Consider the following 21,274-nt stretch of genomic DNA (forward strand, 5'->3'; position numbering starts at 1 on the left):
AATCACCTGACGAAGGAGCAGCGCTCCGAAAGCTAGAGCTTCCAAATAAACCTGTTGGACTATAACCTGGTGTTGTGTGATTTCTAATGTGATTCAAGACAGCAACCCATGACCACCACCACCTCAAGGGAAACTAGTGATTACGGACAGCACGGTGGCTCAGTGGTTAGCACTGCTGCCTCACAGCTCCAGGGACCCAGGTTCAATTCCAGCCTCGGGGTGACTGTCTGTGTGGAGTTTGCACATTCTCCCGTGTCTGTGTGGATTTCCTCTGGGTCCTCCGGTTTCCTCCCATAGATGTGTAGGTTAGGTGGATGGGCCATGCTAAATCACTCTGTGTCCAGGGAGGTGCAGGCTAGGTGGATTAGTCATGGTAAATACAGGGTTACTGAGATAAGGTAGGAAGAAGGGTCTGGTTGGGATGCTCTTTAGAGGATCATCATGGACCTGACGGACCAAATGGCCTGCTTCCACATTGTAGGGATTCTATGAACAATGGCTGGCACCTTTGCTAGCATGGCCTTCATCCAAGAATTAATTATTTTAGATTAATTATGATTGTTGTATTCAAGTTTTGCGTTGAGGAGAGCACTCATTGGGTGAAGCTATGCAGTTGTGAAAGCAAAGTGCCCTGTTTAAAAAGGAGTATTGACAGGGTAATCGTACTCTTAGCAATTTCTCATCAACCTGATGGCAGAAGGACAAGGAGGGTACAGATTTAAAGCTTTAAAGGTTAGAGCTGTGGAGGGTACAGAGGAGTGATAGTGATTGGGAAAACCACTGAACTTACAGGGTGGGGCATTGCAGGTCAGTGGTTTTGAGGGGAGGTTAGATGGATGCATGAGAGAAATAGACTTCTGGGCTGCGAGGGACAAAGTGAGGGAATGGAACTGACAGAATCCGTCTCCAGGTAGCAGGGGCAGTCAAGATGGGCTGAATGTTCTCCGCCTGTATCCAAAATGACTCTGATTCAGAGGGGATGTCGGGAACACTGAATTGTGGACCCCTCTGGTGCTGACCTTTTAAGAAACACTGGAGGGTCATGGAAGACTGGAAAACAGCTCATGTTAACCTCACCCCCACCCCTCCTCCCACCTCGTTAGAGACAGGAGGGAGGCAGAGGATGGGAAATTATAGACCGGTTAGCCTGACCTCAGTCGTTGGTAATATTTTAGAGTCCATTATTAAGGGTGATATTGCGGAGTACTTGTAAGTGCATGGTAAAATAGGATGGCTGTTGTCAAGGGGAGGTCACATCTGACAAATATGTTAGAATTCTTTGAGGAGGTAATGAGCAAATTAGACAAAGGAGAACCAGTGGGTGTGATCTGTTTGGATTTCCAGAAGGCCTTTGATAAGATGCCACACAGGAGGCTGCTAAATAAGATAAGAAAGAGCCCTTGGTGTTTTGGGCAAGATACTGTCAGAAGATAGAAAATAGGGATAAAAGGGTCTTTTTCAGGACGGCAGCCAGTGACTAGTAAAATTCCACCAAGGTCAGTGTTGGGACTGCAACTATTCGCATTACGCATTAACAATGCGGACGAAGGAACTGAGCGCATTCTGCTAAGTTTGCAATGACGCGATAAGTGGAGGGACTGGTGGTCTTGAGGAAGCAGGAAGGCTGCGGGAGGCTTTGGACATGCTAGGCAAGTGGCCAAATAAATGGCAAATGGAATACAATGTGGGAAAGTATGAGGTTGTGCACTTTGGTAGGAAGAATATAGGCATAGACTATTTTCTAAATGCTGAAAGGCTTCAGAAATTTGAAGCACCAAAGGACTTGGGAGTTCTAGTTCTGGATTCTCTTAAGGTGCCAGTTTGGATAAAAATAGCATTGTTAACATGGAAGCATAGAAAACAGGAGCAAGAGTAGGCCATTCAGCCCTTTGGGCCTGCTGCACCATTCAGTGTCAACATGACTCCTCATCCAACTCAGTCCCCTGATTCTGCTTTCTCTCCATAACCTTTGATCCCTTTTGCTCTGTGACAGAGCATTCCACAGGCTCCCCATTCACTGGGTGAAGAAATCTCTCCCCAACTCAGTCCCAAACGGCCTACCTTGTATCTTTATACTGTTTGGATTCCTGAGTCATCTGGTACTTCCTTCTCTATCTAGTTCTATTGGAATTTTATAGGTTTATGTGAGATCCACCCCCCTTATTTTTCTAAACTGCATTGAATATGGAATCCTAACTGATGCATTGTCTATCCATATGTCAGTCATACCATCCCAGTAATTGTTCTGATGACAGTGTAAGATGGGAGGGCATTCATGATGAGGTCTTTGGGATTGTTCAGTCTGGAGGGAGAAAAGGCATGAACAAGGGAGAATCCGTAGCCGATAGCTGAGTGGAACATTGTTACTACAGATGGAAACGGATGCTGTAAATAATGACACCATACACAGTTGGAAACTCATCTCAAGTTTCAACAGGACACCGAGGTTGCAAAGGGCCTAGTTCCACCTCAGATGGTTGCCAGAGAGAGAGATATGGATTTGGTGACGGGGCATGAAGACAGACACTAGCATCAATCCTTTATTGGGATGAAATCTTGGCACATTCAGTGTTGGAGAAGTGATCTGACACATTGCAGACAAACATCCTTACAATTATCAGAAGGTCAAGGTCTGGAGTCGGGCCCTGGACTGGCCAAAACTGGTAAGTGAGGGGGAGAAAAGTGAGAAGCACAAGGGAAAGTGAGAATGCCTGGTAGCTTTGTTGTAATTCCCAGAGTGATACAGTGATAATGTCCCTACCTGAGTCAGAAGGTCTTGGTTCAAGTCGTGCTTGCCCCAGGCTTGTCTCATAATAGGTAGGTTGAAAAGATTATAATTTGCAGAATGTCAGAGCCTCACAAGAAGATTGAGCATTTATTGCGAAAGCAATGCATAATAGTTATCCTTTGAAAGTTGCACTTACGTTAAAAATAAGTCTGTGTTACTGTGACACAATAAATCTCACAGCAAGTGAGCCATTTTGTTTTAACATCCTTGCCTGTTTAAGCGGGTGTCAGTTTGCAGACATTATGTTTCTCAATGAACGTCGATCGCATTTGCTGCTGGCAGCCCAGAGACAGAGAGAAAATTACAAGAGCGAATGAATAATTTATTGCCATTTCAGCTTGAGAGCACTAGGCGTATCTGAGCTGGTTTTACAGATTCCATGTGCTGTGGAGGGGGGGGGAAGGTTGCGGTGGGGGGAGCAGAGAGATAAATTCTCCTATCGGGGGTGTTTTAATTTTGGTGTCTGAGATTCCGATTCCATGTTCCAACAACAGCCGGCTCACGTCTCTCTTAATATTTATAGTACGCTGGAAGGAACCTGAAAAAGAGAGGAATTTATTTTTAAATCCGGGTGTGTTTGTCAGGTCCAGTGTTGTCCCTGTCACTGAGCTCCAAGTCCCATTTTAGTTGTCATTCAGAATCGAGCTACACTCTGAGCAGCCTGCATCGTGTGTATGTATGTTGACAACAGCTCTCTGCTGGTGTTCATTTCTGTCTCAAAATGGCCGGTTTACATTGTACAGAGCAGTCTGGGGGCCCTGTCAGCTGCTCAGGTTGCAGTGTGTTCTGTTTTGACATGGCTGCCTGTTGTCTCGATGTGCACTTTGTTCATCTCAGTAGCACTCCCAGTTCTGCACTTGATATAGGAGGCAGCGATGAGCATCTGCACTGCAGTGATAGTATCAGGTGGGTAAAAAAGACAAATACTGTTTGCAGTCAACACGTTCATAGTGATCCATCTGATGTGATCAAATGTTTATTTGTAAATTCCTCCCCGGTATTGGGTTTAAAGGCTGGCCAGGACTGCCACCTTGTGGATATCCAGTGTGTCAGCAGTCTTTGACATTCTGGGGGAGGTGCTGAAGAAATTCAGTGTAATTTCACAGAGTTAACAATCAACTATTGTAACAGTCAGGAGTTCCATCTAAGCATCTTGGAATAATGTTGCAAAAGCAGCCCTGATTTTAGGTTGTTGTGGTTTTGATACAGAAGGACCAGTAAAGGCAACTCTTCAAATAGAAAACTTGATAAAACATCACCTTGTCCATCCCTTATTGCGTCTTTGTTCACAAAGTCCTCACTATTCTTCCATTTTCTGCCCCTTTACCCCATGATGGCAATGCAGTGGAACTGCTGCACAGGATTGAAGAAATCATTCAGCACCTTACTGATGGAGAGGATTTTGAGATGAATGCAAGAATTACATAGAACCTACACAGCACAGAAATGGACTATTCACCCCAATTGGTTCCTCACCCATATTTATACCTCATATGTGATTTCCTGCCATCCTCCATCATCTGAACCCATTGACATACCTCTATTCCTTTCTCCATAAAACATTACAGCACATTGAAGGCCCTTCAGCCCTCTATGTTGCACCGACCTGTGGAACTAATCTGAAGCTCATCTCTCCTAGACTATTCCATCTTCATCCATACGCCTATCCAATGACCATTTAAAGGCCCCTAAAGTTGGCGAGTCTACTATTGTTGCAGGCACTGCGTCCCACGCCCCTACAACTCTGAGTAACTACCTCTGACATCTGTCCTACATCTATCACCCCTCAATTTAAAGATATGTCCCCTCATGCTAGCCATCACCGTATGAGGAAAAAGGCTCTCACTGTCCACCTATCTAACCCTTTGATTATTTTATACATCTCAATTGAGTCACCTCTCACCCTCCTTCTCTTTGATGAAAACAGCCTCAACTCCCTCAGCCTTTCCTTGTAAGACCTTCCCTCCATACCAGGCAACATCCTAGTAAATTCTGTCTGAATCCTTTCCAAAGCTTCCACATCCTTCCTATAATGTGGTGACCAGAACTGCACGCAATACTCCAAGTGTGACCGCACCAGAGTTTTGTACAGCTGCAACATGATCTCATGGTTTCGAAACTCAATCCCTCTACTCATAAAGGTTAACACACTGTATGCCTTCTTAACAAGGAGAAAGTGAGATCTGCAAATACTGGAGATCAGAGCCGAAACGTCGATTCTCCTGCTCCTTAGATGCTGCCTGACCTGCTGCGCTTTTCCAGCAACACATTTTTCAGCTGCCGCCTTAACAATCCTATCAACCTAGGTGGTAACTTTCAAGGATCTATGTACATGGACACCAAGATCTCTCTGCTTATCTACACTACCAAGAATCTTACCATTAGCCACTACTCTGCATTCCTGTTACTCCTTTCAAAGTGAATCACCTCACACTTTTCGGCATTAAACTCTTTTTGCAACCTCTCAGCCCAGCTCTGCAGCTTATCAATGTCCCTGTGTAACCTACAACACCCTACGGCACTATCCACAACTCCACCGACTTTTACTAACCCATCCTTCTATATCCTTATCCAGGTCATTTATAAAAACGACAAACAGTGGACCCAAAACAGATCATTGCGGTACACCACTAGTAACTGAACTTGAGGATGAATATTTCCCATCAACCACCACCCTCTGTCTTCTTTCAACTAGCCAATTTCTGATCCAACCCGCTATATCATCCTCAATCCCATGCATCTGTATTTTGTGCAATGGCTTACCATGGTGAACCTTATCAAATGCCTTACTGAAATCCATATATACTGCATCCACCTGTTTGGTCACCTTCTCAAAGAACTCAATAAGGTTTGTGAGGCATGATCTACCCTTTACAAACCGTGTTGACTATCCCTAATCAAATTATCCTATCTCTTATAACCTTTTCCAATTCATTACCCACAACCGAAGTAGGGCTTACTGGTCTATAATTATCAGGGTTGTCTCTACTCCCCTTCTTGAACACGAGGACAGCATTTGCTATCCTCCAGTCTTCTGGCATTATAGTAGACAATGTCAACATAAAGATCAAAGCCAAAGGTTTGGCAATCTCCTACCTGGTTTCCCAGAGAATCCGAGGATAAATTCCATCTAGCCCAGGGGACATATCTACTTTTTACACTTTGCAGAACTCCTCCTTGTGAATCCCAATCCCATCTAGTCCAATAGCTTGAATCTCAGTATCTTCCTTGACTACATTGTCTTTTGTTTATCCACCATTGTTTATCGAGCTTCCCCTTCGATGTATCCATGGTGTTCACCTTGGCTTCTCTTTGTGGTGCTAAGTTCCACATTCCATTCTCTCAGTAAAGAAAGTTTCTGCTGAATTGCTTGTTGAATAAATGATACCTCGATTTAGTTTTGGTCTCCCCATATCAATAAACAGACACTTTCCCTAAGTCTCACTAGTTGAATGGTTTTACAGCTTAAAGGGTCTTTATGGGGTCACTTCCTCAGTTTTCTTTTGAACAGAAAGCCTGTTCAATTTTTCCTACTAATTAACAGCCTCTCAGTCTTTATGTCACTTTGGTAAAATCTTGGGCCCAGCTTCATACAGACCTGGACGTTCAGGGTCAGCAGTATTACTTTACCATACATTGTGGCAGTATAACTTGGGGTTGTGGGTAGCGGGTGATGATTCCATCACACATCTCAGGAACAGGAGCTGCAGCTGAAACTCTGTGTTGCTCTGGCACAGGGATTCATGAGGTCGCCCACACAATTGACCCTCCCAAGATGCGCAATTTAGGTGCCGGTTGTTCTGGGAGATGTGATGAAGCCCAGACAACACAAAACTGTGTCAATACACCAAAACAAGAACTGGCTGGTTGGCATGGACCGGTTTGAGCCAAAGGGCCAGTCTTTGTGCTGCAGGACTCTGACTACTTCACTGGTGCACTCTGTCCATGTATACCATGTGTCTTGTGATTCCTTTAATTTTGAAATAATCAGACCTTAGATTTGAAATGCTGGAGCTCCATTAAGTGTATTTCGTGCATTTTTTGCATATTACTGGTAGACTATAGGCAGATGCATTGTTAATTGGTACATGATGGCAATGCAGCTTTAAAATGGGACACCATGGATCTACATTCTCATAACTATTAGTTCCTACTTCTTTTATGAATAATATCTCAAGAATAGCTGTAGGGCCAATACTGGGATCATTCTTGTAACTACCTATGCTCCAAACAAACCTGTGGAGGGGACACTTGTTACAAAGAAGTGATTCTCCACCTGAATCTCCTGTAAAGAAATGAGCATTTTAGGTAGATGCAGTGTTTGTCATCCTTCTTATTAGCCTCTTGTGTTGAATGTGTTAGAATACTCAAGCTTTCAATAAACCCTTCAGCTTTGCGTCAGAAGTTTTCAATACGCTTAGCAGGATTATCGGAATTGAGCCCCAGAAGAGTGTGAATGGCCACAAAAGCACCAAGCAGTAACAACTCATGAATGTGAAGTGCAGATTGATGAGGACAGTTGAGGTCTAGAGAGGTTTTGGACACTGTGCTTCCAGGAGCCAACTCACCCCGTGAAGAGGCCTCCATTTTGTCTGTTTCATTAATGCTGAGCTTTGGTTTAGAAGGGAGGGTCTCTTTCGCTGTGTGGCCATGTTTATGAGTGTGCGTATGTTCTGTGGGTGTGTGTGTGTATCATGTGTCTGTTTGTATCCATGTGCGTGTGTGCCTCTTTTCCACAAAGGGCAGTGAATGCAGGATTTTAAATCTGAGGTAGATAATTTTTTTTTAAGCAAATGTGTTAACGGATATGAAAGTCAAGCCACAGATCTGTCAAGATCTCATTGAATGGTGGAACAGGCTTGAGGGGCTGAATGGCCTGCATCCGTTCTGATATGTGTCCATGTCACTCAGTGTGAATTTGATCCTAGCTGATCTTCTCACCATTGAAGACTTTAAAGTGTATTTGTTTTTAATTTGTTGCTGATAATTTTTGGTGAAAGACAGGATTCTTATCAGGTTTTTTTCTCTGTCTGCACAGCTCTCCTGTCATCGTGGTGCGAGGACTTAGGGCGGCTCCTGTTGCTTCGCCACCAGAAGAGTCGTCAGAACGACACCCCTGGTAAACTGCCCATGCAGCCACCGATGAACCCTATGAGCACTATGAAACCAACACTCCCTCCTGGACCCCACAGGTCAGTCATGAGAAATCTGACTCCCTGCAGTCTCCCTTTCTCCCTCAGTCTGCAGACAGAATGTTTGTACCCAGTTCAAAAATGGTCGCTGTGATCCATCCGCATGTGCAGTTGGACATGTTTCTATGTGGAATCAGTCCCTTGTCGCAGCACTCCAGTTAGTCTTCAGTCAGAACCCAGTGCCCCCTTCACTGAAAAAAGCAAGCTGGATCCAGTCCTCAATCTGTCCTAATTCACTTCTATCATAATCTGCAGGGAATTACTGATCTTTAAATTGATAGCGGAAATTCCGGGAATTGAGGGTAAGGACCACTCCCACTCAAAAGCGGCTGCAAATGCGTCATTTCAGGTCTGTGGAAATACCAACTTTGCACACAAGGAGAAGACAGATAAGGGAACGATGGGCCAGTGTTGAGTTTGTCCTTCTGGAGGTTTGTATGTTCTGTGCAAGTCTGTTCCCTTTTGCAGACTCCAGTGCGCTGCCCAGAAATGCAACACCGGTCAGAGCTGTTGGGCAGCTTGAAGCTAGCGCCATTGTCCTGCTGCACAAATCGATCACCCTGTGAGACACAGCAGGGGGCTGCTCCTCAATCACTTCCCACAAAGATCTGTGATCAGAGTTTCAACAGTTGATCTTTAGTCTGCCTAAAGATTGTGTGGACTGTGACCGATCAGATTTCCTAATGATCTGATATCTGAGAATGTTTGTGACCTGCTGATCTCTGAGGCTGTCAGTGGCCTCCTGATTGCTGTGATCAGTCATGGATTTCAACAGTGATCAGATGTGAATCTCACCAATGACCTTGAAGTTGGTCTGACTTTGGCACAGGTGAGAAGGAAGATTGGCTTCAGCACTTTGTGAATGTGCCCAGATTCTGTTCAATGATGACGATTACAGCCTGGGGTTTTATTACAGACAGTGCAGGTTGTCCTTTGTCCTGCTGCACAAATCGATCACCCTGTGAGACACAGCAGGGGGCTGCTCCTCAGTCACTTCCCACAACAAAGATCTGTGATCAGAGTTTCAACAGTTGATCTTTAGTCTGCCTAAAGATTGTGTGGACTGTGACCGATCAGATTTCCTAATGATCTGATATCTGGAGCCGACAGTGATCTACTGATCTCTGGGACGCTTGATGGTCTGCTCTCTGAGACTGTTAGCAATCTGCCAATCTCTGGAAATATTAGTGATCTGGTGATCTACTGTCATCTGAGAATGTTTGTGACCTGCTGATCTCTGAGGCTGTCAGTGGCCTCCTGATTGCTGTGATCAGTCATGGATTTCAACAGTGATCAGATGTGAATCTCACCAATGACCTTGAAGTTGGTCTGACTTTGGCACAGGTGAGAAGGAAGATTGGCTTCAGCACTTTGTGAATGTGCCCAGATTCTGTTCAATGATGACGATTACAGCCTGGGGTTTTATTACAGACAGTGCAGGTTGTGTTGAAGGAGCTTACCGTTAACCTAATGGGTACAGAAAATAAGGCAATAATTCTAGGTTGCTTCAACTCATTATTCTGCAATGGTATGCCTAGATCTGTCTGTTTAAACCATAGACAGAATATTTGAGACATAACATCCATTAACAGCAATATTGTTCAGGATAGCTTTTTGAGATGTTAATATTAAAAAGCAACATTATTTTGAAAAGCTTGTAAAATAGAATTGCTGCTGTTAATTAGCTGGGTGAATCTGTTAACCTTTTTTATTTGTGAAACTGGCAAAGCTCATTGAATGGAAGCTTGTCACCAACCTCCTGGTCTTTGGAGCTACTTCTGAATAATGCTTCCCATTATTACTATTCAGGATGACACATCCGTGGGTTTATTGAGTCTTTCAGAATTATCTTTTTATTCAGCTGTCATAGTGCATAAAATAATAGACCATTTCAACAGCGCTTTTGTCCTGGTCTCTCTACATTTGTACCTCTTAACAGCTGAGAACCTACACTCAAACAATAAAAAAAGCTCCCCATGTTCTGGGGAGGGCACACCTGGTGTGTTGGAACAGAGTGAGTCAGTTACAGCCAGATTCTCAGGAGTGGAAGTGCCTCATTCAACCATGACGTCTTCTGAGGTAGAGAATTGAAATTCAGCTAGTTAATCTCTCTCTTCACTATTCAGTGCAATACCAAGATAATTAACCTATCCCTGAAATATGTCACCTGTTTGCCAACTGGTTTCTCTTCACTGTACCTTCATAGTGTGGTCGGCTTCTGATGACCGGAAGCCATTGAAGCAGAATTAGGCCATTTGGCCCATTCAGTCTGCTGCGCCATGGCTTTTATTTTCCTTATTCAGGAGATGAGGGAGTCGCTGGGTTTGTCAGCATTTGTTGCCCAGAGGGCAGTTAAGAGTCAACCACATTGCTGTGGGTCTGGAGTCACATGTAGGCCAGACCAGGTAAGGATGGCAGTTTCCTTCCCTAAGGGACATTAGTGAACCAGATGGATTTTTCTGACAATCGACATGGATTCATGGTCATTATTAGACCCTTAATTCCAGATATTTATTGAATTCAAATTCCACCATTTGCTGTTGCGGGATTCGAACCCAGGTCCCCAGAACATTAGCGGGGTCTCTGGGTTAATAGTCCAGTGATATGACTAGGCCATAGACTCCCTATGTCTGACCTGATCTGTTTCTCAACCTAATTTGCCTGCCTTCTTCCCATTATCTTCGATCCCCTTACCAATCAAGAACTCTTCTACCTCCACCTTAAGTACACCCAATGACCTGGTCTCCATAGCCTTCTGCAGCAATGAATACCGCAAAGTCATCACCTTCTGGCTGAAGACTTTCCTCCTGATCTCAGTTCTAAAGAGTTGTCCCTTCTCTTTCAGGCCGTGCTCTCAGGTCCTAGTCTCTCCTACTAGTGGAAGCATCTTCTCCACATCCATTCTATTGAGGCCTATCGGTAGTCTGCAAGTTTCAATTAGATGCCCCCCATCTACCACCTCCAAAACTCCAAGTGCAGACTGACAGTCCTCTAACACTCCACATATGACAAGCCTTTCATCCCTGGGAGCATTCTTGTAAACCTGTGATACTATGGCTTGCTACTAGCAATACGTCGGCAGGTGCTGAATCAGAAAGCACCCCAGGGTGTTTTGTTGACACTTGTGACAGAGAAGAGGGTCAGGCCAAAGACAACATTCTGTCAACTAGACAACAGTCTGCCTATTGGTCATCAGCCTTGACTGGTTTCATGTGTAGCATGGGAATGAAAAGGAGGGGGGATGGGTTTATTGTCCCATCCATGGTCCATGTGTCTCAGCTATGGAGTAGCTGATGTAATGATGTGACAACTGGATATGTCCCTGTGCTTGTTTGTACGGTCAAATGCTCATTGCTCATGATAACTAAGGGTATTTGTGGAGGGTATTGTGTTCCCCTCCTTGTTTCTTTCAGCTTCTTGGTCGTCGCACTGTGGGAATATTCTCATCTCAAACTCCAGGGGTGCTGAGTTCAAGTCTCACACCAGAGGTGTTTGCGTATAATCTTGTGCTGTTAGTACAGTGCGGCCCACCCTCAGCCCTTGAATCCTTTCCTGCCTCTTGGTATCTTCACTGGCTCATGGTTGGTTGTCCTTCCATCTGTTTTCTCTTAGCCTGTGCCCCCAAACCCATCAGAAACCATGTTCTCTGTTGCCTGCCTCTTCGTATAGCCACCTCCGTCACTATGGCAACCTGTTCCCATGCCTCTGCAAGCGGCTGACAAACCCCTGACCACTTCCTTCATTTCATACTTCCTTCTCGCTAGTGGTAGCCTGGAGAGACATGAGACCCCCTGCAGCCATCATTATTTTTAGTAACTTTAATCACCCTGCTTGGGTGTGTTATTACATACCTTTTAAAGCAGGTGGGATTTGAACCTGGGCCTCCTGGCTCAAAGGTATTGACGTGACCATTGCGCCACAAGAATCCTTTTACTGTCACGATTTACCACCTACATAAAGGGCTTCAGTTCAGGAACTCCACACTGTCAGGGTGTATATTGAGTAGGTTGTTCGGATATTACACAATGAGCTGGAGAAGATCAGTAAATATCAGTGTGGAAGCAGGCCATTCAGCCCAACAAGTCTACACCAATCCTCCAAAGAGCATCCCACCCAGACCCATCCCCCAACCCTATCCCTGTAACCCTGCATTTCCCATGGCTAACCCACCTAGCCCTCGCATCCCTAGCTCAGCCAATCCACCCTAACCTGCACATCTTTGGGAGGAAACCGGAGCACCCAGAGGAAACCCACGCGGACATGGGCAGAACATGCAAACTCCAAACAATTGCCCAAGGCTGGTACTGAATCCTGGTCCCTGGCACTGTGAGGGTCACTAGTGAGCCACAGTGAGATGATATAATTGCACTTGAACATTATGTTCTGTGTGTGTGAAGAAACACAGAAGCAGTGGATTTAGTTCCTGAATAATGTTGAAATAACAGCTGAACTCAAAAGCAACTTTGTTGGCATAAAGAACTCCACATCTTCAGTCAAAGTAGGATACCAATCAATAAAGTCTAAAGGTGGCTGGTCTCCTCGCTCAGTCACTGCAGTAGACAGTGTGTCAGCCTCCATTTGAGTACAGTTCCCTGATGCGCAGAGATGACATTCAACACCAGAGGCTGTAGTGGGAAGGAACATTGGCCTAATTCCTCAAGTCAATTGGTGCAATTTGGTTATTTTTACCCTAGAAAGCAGACATCTGAGAGCTCTTTTTGTTGGAAATTAAGCTATAGGAAGGATAGAAAGGGGGGCAAGAGAGGAGGGGGAGTGGCATTTTTGATAAGGGATAACATTACGGCTGTACTGAGGGAGGGTATTGATTTTGAAATAGATGATGACCCTTTATCTCATCAAATGATGGCAGAAGTTGGAACCGGCTGAATGGCATATTGTCTTCCTATTTTCCTCTAACCGGTTCAAAGTAGGAAATCATACGTATAGAAAGAGGTACCATGAAATTCTTTGTCACATGAAGAGTAATCAACGTATGGAATGATTTTCCAGGGGATCAAAATCCTCTAAGAACCAATTGAATGGGGGATATCAGGGTGTTTCTAGATTCCTGAACAACGATGGACTGAATTGCCTTCTGCTTCCATAACCTTTGTCAGTTTGTGATCCGATGTAACTGTGACTGTGTATTTAATTGTTGCCTATGAACAGATGTATCTTTACAAGCATTAATAATATTACTAATAACCAGCTTTCTCTTTGCAAGACAGTGTGAAAATTGCCCGGGGTAATTTACTAATCTATATGTCTTCTTTCATGAACCAGCCCAGCAAACGTCAGTGTTAAAAGTTTTTGAGGAAGCCAGCCATTTCCTACTGTTTATTTTTAACTTGACCTTTTCAAGGATCTACCAATGTGCGGAAATAGTCTTCAGTAGAAAAAAATCTCCAATTCTCCTCAAGCTGTGCCAGCACGATTTAAGCTCAGCACAGCTTGCTCAAACTATTTAACCTACCCATTCACTTTAAGGGCTATCTTTAAGGAGGTTTGAATCTCAGATCCTTTGGTAAAACAGTGAGGAATGGTTGAGGGTTGAGAGGTCAATGTTTAACATGTAATAATTGCTTTTCTCTCTCTCTCTCTCTCTCTCTCTCTCTCTCTCTCACACACTCTCTCTCTCTCTCTCTCTCTCTCCTCTGTCACTCTCTGTCACTCTCTGTCACTCTCTGTCACTCTCTGTCACTCTCTGTCACTCTCTGTCACTCTCTGTCACTCTCTGTCACTCTCTGTCACTCTCTGTCACTCTCTGTCACTCTCTGTCACTCTCTGTCACTCTCTGTCACTCTCTGTCACTCTCTGTCACTCTCTGTCACTCTCTGTCACTCTCTGTCACTCTCTGTCACTCTCTGTCACTCTCTGTCACTCTCTGTCACTCTCTCTCACAATCTCTCTCTCACTCTCACTCTCTGTCACTCTCTGTCACTCTCTGTCACTCTCTGTCACTCTCTGTCTCTCACTCTCACTCTCACTCTCACTCTCACTCTCACTCTCTCTCTCTCTTTCTCTCTCTCACATTCTCAAGCAGTGATGGGTCATTCACCTATGATGCTGTTCCCTGGCAGCAAAATACAAGTCAACCACCAGGGTCACTGTCTGTAGTTACAACTGTGTGGGGAGTCACCAACACATCACAGAGCCAGGTAACGTGAGTTCTATAATGCATCTTCACTGTGAATGTACCATAATCTGAGGCAATCTTCAAGGCAAATAAATTAAACTCTTCTAAAGTCATTTGTAGCAAATGTTTGCAATGCAATTGCCTAAGATGTGGCAGAACTCTAAAGACAAACCACAAACTTCTAACTACAGAACGAGGCATACACATCAAGAAAACTGTGGGTTTGACCTTCTGGTCTGTTGAATAAGGTGTTCTCAGGTTAGCATTCTGAGATTTGAGAGCTTCGAAAAATCAGCCAAGATTCATTTTTTAAACACCACCCACCCACCCCAGTGTTGGTAGAGCATAACTGTGGGTGCTAGGCAAGGACAAAATCAGGGCAGCTGTGAGGCTCTGTAGCCTGCCAGTGCTCATGTTTTAGAGCACACATGCAGACTGGCTGCTTCCACATGAGTCTGGAGGATGTCATTCAGAGTCAAACCCCAGCAGGACTACAGACGGAAACTGGGTTTTATACATAAAATACAAGCAAAATGAGTCCTGTTGAATTTGCACCTTGATGGAGTTAATGTGAGGAATGCTTTGCAGCTGCTCAGTTATTGAAGGCCAATTTAGATACGGAAAAGAGACATTTAGGATTCACCAGAATGATAACTGCGATGAGATGTTATAATTGAAAGGAAAGTGTCAAAAAGGTACCTTTCCTTGCGGTGGAACAGAGAAGACTTAAACTGGAGGTGGCCAATAGGGATTCTCAAACTGAGTTATTGCTGGAAGAATTAAGCTTGCACAGGAGGATTTGAAGTAGCTCCTTTACCAACGGAGTAATAGACGCGAACATCATTTTAGAGAGTATTGTATTTGGAAAGGAAAAATATGAAACAAAGAGGGGACAGCTCAAATAATTCCAGTAGTAAAACCAGCACAGGGACATCGGACTTGACTCTGTGCTGAAATCCTTTGACTCAAAAAGACTCGGTCTTTGGGACAGCAAATTGGGGTGGGGTCGGGGGTGAGAGTTGTTTCAACACCCACTATGCTCTTTAAACTCTACTGGAAGAATTATTGGTCATGCTCCAGGTTGGCCCATTGCACCAGTGAGCCTTGAGAAGAAAAGGCTGCCATTAGACATTGCATTCGTATTTCGAAAGTTGATTCATCATCAGCAAGCTCTTTAGGTTAGGAGAACGATCGGAGCAAGAGAAGTCGGAGTTAAACTGATCGCAGTACACATTTCTATGGGAGTTAGGCATTGGAATCTTGTTGAGAATCTGTGGAATATGCTCTTGTTCTTTCTTTGACGGGATTTGGGTGGCACTGGCAGGGCTAGCATTTATTACCCATCGGTGACTGAACTTGAACTGAGCGGCCTGCCTCACAGTTGAGACTCAACCACATTGCTGTGGATCTGGAGTCACATGTAGGCCGGATCAGGTCAGGATGGCAGATTTCCTTCTCAACTAGGCCTGAGTGAACCAGATGGGGCTTTGCAACAATCCCTGGTAGTTACCATGGTAACCATCTCTGTGGCTAGCTTTCAATTCATGGTGGGATTTGAACCCATATCACCAGATAATTAGCCTGAGTCTCTGGATTACTAATCAAAAAATGTGGTGCTGGAAAAACCCAACCAGTCAGGAATTGATGAACAGCTTATGCCCGAAATGTCGACTCTCCTGCTCCTCGGATGCTGCCTGACTGGCTGTGCTTTTCCAGCACCACACTTTTCGACTCTGATCTCCAGCATCTTCTCCTTTCTCTTCTCTGGACTACTAGTCCAGTGACATTGCTGTTAAACCTCTGTTGTCCCTTTGTGTTAACAACTTGCTCAGAGTCTCCCTGCTTTTTCTACCTCATTTCCCAGTGCTTTTTAATACAGTTCCTTTCCCTTTCTGTAAGCAGGTGCTGGGAAATCCAATGGCAAATGCCAGTAACCCCATGACTCCAGGAGGCAACCCGATGGGCTCAGGGATGTCGGCGAACAATCCCGGGATTAACTCGCCTCAGTTTGCCAGTCAGCAGCAGCAATTCTCAGCCAGCAAGGGTGGCTCCAACCAAGCCTACATGCAACAGGGCATGTATGGCCGACCAAACTATCCTGGAAGTGGCAACTTTGGGAGCAGGTAAAAAATCCCACATCACGTTGCTGCCTCAACACAAGGGATACTATTTTCAGGATTCTGGAGGAGCACACATGATACTGAACTGGCAAAACACCAAAGCCAATGGTCATTACTCAGACCTGTCTAATGGAGATGGCTGAAGTCCATTCAGTCGATGACACTGGAAGGATTTGTACCTATTGAACATTTCAGTTGGTATAATTTTTACACATCCCATTGCGAGTCTTTAATTTTCCTTTTTCCTTCCCTCTTAATTTTTATTTGGAAGCTTTAGTGAAAACTGTCATTTATAGCCAATTACAAGGCCAACAAGAGGCTTATTTTTCCAGATCCCCCAATATTGACCTGATGAGCATCATGTCCCTGGAATGTTCCTCATCTAGCTCTTCTCTTACCTCTATACGAAGACAGCAAATGCTTCATTCACTATTTTCATATGTATAGAACTGATTCATGTAGCACAGAAACAGACCCTTCAGTCTAACCAGTCCATGCTGAATGTAATCCTAAACTAAACTAGTCCCATCTGCCTGCTCCTGGCCCATATCCCTCCACACCTTTCCTATTCGTCTCCTTATCTAAGAGTCTTCTAAACATTGTAACTGTGCCCACATCCACCACTTCCTCAGAAGATTTTATTTTACAATCTTCTATTTCCTGCCTCTCTCCCAGGTAATATTTCATCCTGTAGCTAAGGAGACAATTCCTATGTCAATAGGAACAGGAGAGTACACAGTCACACCCTCCTTCCAAGGTCAAGCTGATCTTCACTTACCACCTTCGCATGTTTGAGGGGAGTAGCGAGGCCTAACCTCAACCCTTTGCCTTTGTATGCAGCCCGGTACGTGCCCAAATGGTTTAATCACCATTTAAAGAGGCTTATTCAGTTGAGGCCTGTGGCTTCTGCCAGAATCTTTGTTGCCTTTGAAACTGCAGAGCCAGAAGTTGCATTGTCAGTGTGGTTCCCATGTTTTTATTCTGAATGATGCCAACAGGGCGTCACTTAACGTTTGTCTCTTTTTTTCAGTTACCCCGGTGGTCCCAATGCGCCCGGCTCCATGGGCATTCCTCCACACAGCAGGCCGCCAACAGATTTCACCCAGCCCGCGGCCGCGGCGGCAGCTGCAGCGGTAGCAGCCGCCGCAGCCACAGCTACCGCAACTGCAACCGCCACTGTGGCTGCCCTGCAAGAGAAGCAGAACCAGGAAATGAACCAGTATGGCCCGGTAAGGCACAGTGAGTCTCCATCGCTGAAAACCACCTCTTGTCCACTGCTCGTCCATCCGTTAGTCAAGTCTGTAATGTCTTGGCAGAGTGGTGTGTTACTGTGAAGGTGCCTCGGCACTTCGAGAAATCAGTTTTTGGTCAGATCGACGAAAGAAAGATCCTGCATTTATGTAGCACCATCCAAGACTGCGGGGCGTTTTCATAAGCATTTTACAATCAATCCTTTTGAGTTGTTGTCACTTCAGGGGAAACTCCTTGATCCAAAGAGTGTTTAGAATCTGGAACTTGCTTCCATCAATGTCTTTGTGCAGAGGTTAGATAAAGGCATGAAGCAGAAGCATTGGTCTTTTTTAATTCAGCCATGGGATATGTGCTTTTACTGTGCATCCCAATTGCTCTTGAGAAGGCAGTGGCAGTTTGTGCTTTAAATAGAAATGAATGGCTTGCACGGCCTTTTCTATTGTTTTGAGTCTGGAGCGTCACACGGGTCAGACCAGATAAGGACAGCAGTTTGTCTTCATTAAGGGCATTAGATGTGATTACTCTTACTAACTTCTTATTTCCAATTTATTTGATTCATTTTGGTTTCATTTCTAATTTATTGCAATTCACATCTCCTGGTTGTTAATCCAGGCCTCCATGTTGCTAATCCAGTAATGTAACCACTAAACCACACCCTGAGTTTTCTTTTATATTCATTCGTCGGATATGGATGTTGCTGGCTAGGCCAGCATTTATTGCCCATTCCTAATTGCCCAGAGGATAGTTGACAATCAGTGACATTATTGTGGGCCTGGATTCAGGTGAAGGCCAGACCAGGTAAGGATGGCAGATTTCCTTCCCTCAAGGACATTAGTGAACCAGATGGGTTTTTTCCAACAATTGGCAATGGATTTGAGGTCATCATCGTAATTCCAGATGTTTATTGATCATAGAATCCCGACAGTGTGGAAACAGGCCCTTTGGCCTAACAAGTCCACACCGATCCTCCAAAGAGTAACCCACCCAGTCCCATTTCCCCTCCCCTATTATCTTATACTAACCCCAGACTAATGCATGAATCTACACATCCCTGAACACAGTGGGGAATTTAGCATGGCCAATTCACCTAACCTATACAACTTTGGATTGTGGGGGGAAACCAGAGCTCCCGGAGGAAACCTCACGCAGACACTGGGAGAATGTGCAAACTCCACACAGTTGCCCTAGGCTGGAATCGAACCTGGGTCCATAGCATTGAGAGGCAGCAGTGCCACCCCAAATTCAAATTTAATTCAAATTCCACCTTTGCTAAGGCAGGATATGAACCCAGGTCCACAGGAAATTACCTGGGTCTCCACATTAAGAGTCCAGTGATAATACCACTGGCCGTCACCTCCCTAAGCATGGGGTTTGACGACGAGGGGAGGCAGAGGAGGCCTTTAGGGGACATAAACTCCAGCATTGACCTGTCGGGCTGAACGTGTGCACATTTTGTAATGTTCTTGTCATGTCAGAAATGCAGCAGCCAAATGACACAGTATGGTGAGATCACCTACAAGATAGTCTTGGTTGCTGAGGGATCTTGTCTGAGAGAGGTGGCACCTCCAGCACTGCAGCACTCCATCTATCCGTTGAGGGTATGTCCTCGAGGGTCCTGGAATGCGGGTTTACCACCACAACTTAGCCAAATGGGAGGCAGTGGTGCTACTTACTGAGCCATTGCTGAGGGGACAAGAGCGAAACATATGAACTGAACCCAGGAAATACGGGTGACAACGTGAGCCCATGCATCGTGAACAGGCCACCCATTCCCCATCAACCAGCCCAGACCTGCAGGTATAAATCCAGCGCTTGCTTCAGACAGCCAGAGAGTGACACAGCAGGGCAGTAAACAGGCGTAAAGCCCAAGAGCATAACTCTTTTGTAAAACGCAAAGTGGGTACCCATTGAAAGAAAATATATCCACTAAAGTGCCTCGTTCAAAAGGCAATAAACGCCACATTTTTAATAAAAGCAAGGAAAGGTGATCAAATTAAAGGATAGTGGTGGTTCTGGCTCTGCACTCCAGTTCCCACTGCTTGTGGAAGGCCCTCAAATGGGCAGATCCCACATGCTATCTCTTTCAGGGGCAAGTTGTGTCACGCCCATTACTGCACCCACACACAGGATCCTAACCATCGTGCCAGCACCCATTAGCTTCACCAGACGTTAATTCCAATCAGAGTACTTTTTCCACCACCACTTCCCATCCACTCCAGGCTGGCGTTTGCATTCTGAAGCATCATTCTCAAGGCTGTCTCTCCTTTTTCACAGATGGGCCCAGCCCAGGCTTACAACAATCAATTCATGAATCAACAGGGTGCCCGTGGCCCCTCGTCCATGCAAGGCAACATGAACCCAGGAAGTATGGGAGGTGGCATAACCCCATCCAGCATGAGCGGGCCCCCTATGCCCATCAACCAGCCCAGACCTCCAGGGATGAATCCAGTGTTTGCGTCCCACAGCCAGCGAGTGTCACAGCAGGGCTACCCAGGCCCACGGCCATCACAGCCAATGCCTATGCAGGGAGTGAAAAGACCCTATCCGGGCGAGGTGAGCAAAGCTAAGGTACAGGCCTGATGAGCAACAGGCATTTACTTCTGTGTTCAAAGCTATGCATTGAAAGGGTAGAGCTGAAGCCTACTCATTCCAGCCCTGATAAGCTTTAATTTAGAAAGATGCATTGTAACCACTTTTGGTCTGTTCTTTCAACAAAACCGAAACAAGTTACATTAAAATGTGGCAGCCTTTTCAGGGGTCATTGTAACAAAAGTCAAAACTTGAAAAGTTTCAGTCTTGTGTGATGATGATACTCACTGACTGCAGGAGGTTGAAGAGTGCCAGTGGACTACTTGGTTTTAATCAACCTGTTTGAGCATGTTATGACAGAGCTGCATGGCCACCTCGCATCCTAAGCTGAGACTTGAACCCAGACTTTTCTGATCCAGGGGTAAGGACAATACAACCATACCATAAGACCCTCCTTTTAATAGGAGCACAAGTGAAACCCCTGTTAGTGACAGCCTTCTGAATGCACTGACATAGTTAATAATATACAGCATTACCAGCTCTTATGGTGCAGTGGTACTGACCCAGCCTTTGACCCAGGAGATCTGGCCCACCCTGCACCAGCAGTGTGTCATAATGTGTCTGAAGAGTTTGATTAGAAATATCTGGAAGTTGGGGAACCAGCTCCTTCACTCTCTCTTCCTACCTCAGCTCCATCTTTGATCTGCATTACCCTTTATGGAAATTTGGATATAAATGTAATCATTTGGAAAACAGGGATAATTTCATGGTGGTGATTAATAGGTGGAAATGTTGGTAATGAGAAAAGCCACTGCGGTTGTGATAGCACTTCTGGATACAAGAAAGAAAAATAGACAATGTTAAAGCTCTTGTGGTGCAGTGGTTGTGTCCCTACTTCTGAGCCAGGAGGCCCGGGTTTCCCACTTGCACCAGCGGTGTGTAAAAACATAGATTGCAGTGGAGGCAATACAGCATCAAGTCTGCATTGACATTCCCCACTAAAAAGCATCCAACCCAAATCCACACCCCATTCCCCTGTATTTACCATGGCCAATCCACCTAACCTGCACATCTTTGGACCTGTGGATTGAAAAAAGGAAACCCACGCAGACATGGGCAGAATGTGCAAATTCAACACAGACAGTTGCCAGAGGTTAGAATCGAACCCAGAGCACTGCTGTTTCACAGCACCTGGGACAAACACTGTGCCATTATACCATCCTAATCCCTGAACAGATTGATTAAAAATATCTAGAAC

The 21,274-nt window shown here is 45.1% G+C and overlaps 1 protein-coding gene across 1 annotated transcript; it reads left to right on the forward strand.

Annotated features, from left to right (window-relative positions):
- Window positions 1–2,533: 2,533 nt before the first annotated feature.
- Window positions 2,534–20,082, forward strand: LOC122547800 (zinc finger MIZ domain-containing protein 1-like). The gene is made up of 6 exons (XM_043686380.1): window positions 2,534–2,663; window positions 7,827–7,980; window positions 14,024–14,138; window positions 16,019–16,239; window positions 17,267–17,465; window positions 19,762–20,082. The coding sequence occupies exons 1-6, from the start codon at window positions 2,549–2,551 to the stop codon at window positions 20,065–20,067; spliced, it is 1,110 nt and encodes a 369-aa protein (XP_043542315.1). The 5' UTR covers window positions 2,534–2,548; the 3' UTR covers window positions 20,068–20,082.
- Window positions 20,083–21,274: the final 1,192 nt, after the last annotated feature.

The sequence above is a fragment of the Chiloscyllium plagiosum genome, unplaced genomic scaffold (genome assembly GCF_004010195.1).
Source record: "Chiloscyllium plagiosum isolate BGI_BamShark_2017 unplaced genomic scaffold, ASM401019v2 scaf_14770, whole genome shotgun sequence".
Classification (NCBI taxonomy): domain Eukaryota; kingdom Metazoa; phylum Chordata; class Chondrichthyes; order Orectolobiformes; family Hemiscylliidae; genus Chiloscyllium; species Chiloscyllium plagiosum.

Bases quoted from the DNA above. Each gene is read 5' to 3' on its own strand.
- LOC122547800 (XM_043686380.1), top strand. From the start codon at position 2,549: ATGAAATCTTGGCACATTCAGTGTTGGAGAAGTGATCTGACACATTGC. The intron at 7,981-14,023 runs GTCAGTCATGAG...ATTCTCAAGCAG, and splicing joins CTCCCTCCTGGACCCCACAG to TGATGGGTCATTCACCTATG. The intron at 17,466-19,761 runs GTAAGGCACAGT...CCTTTTTCACAG, and splicing joins AAATGAACCAGTATGGCCCG to ATGGGCCCAGCCCAGGCTTA.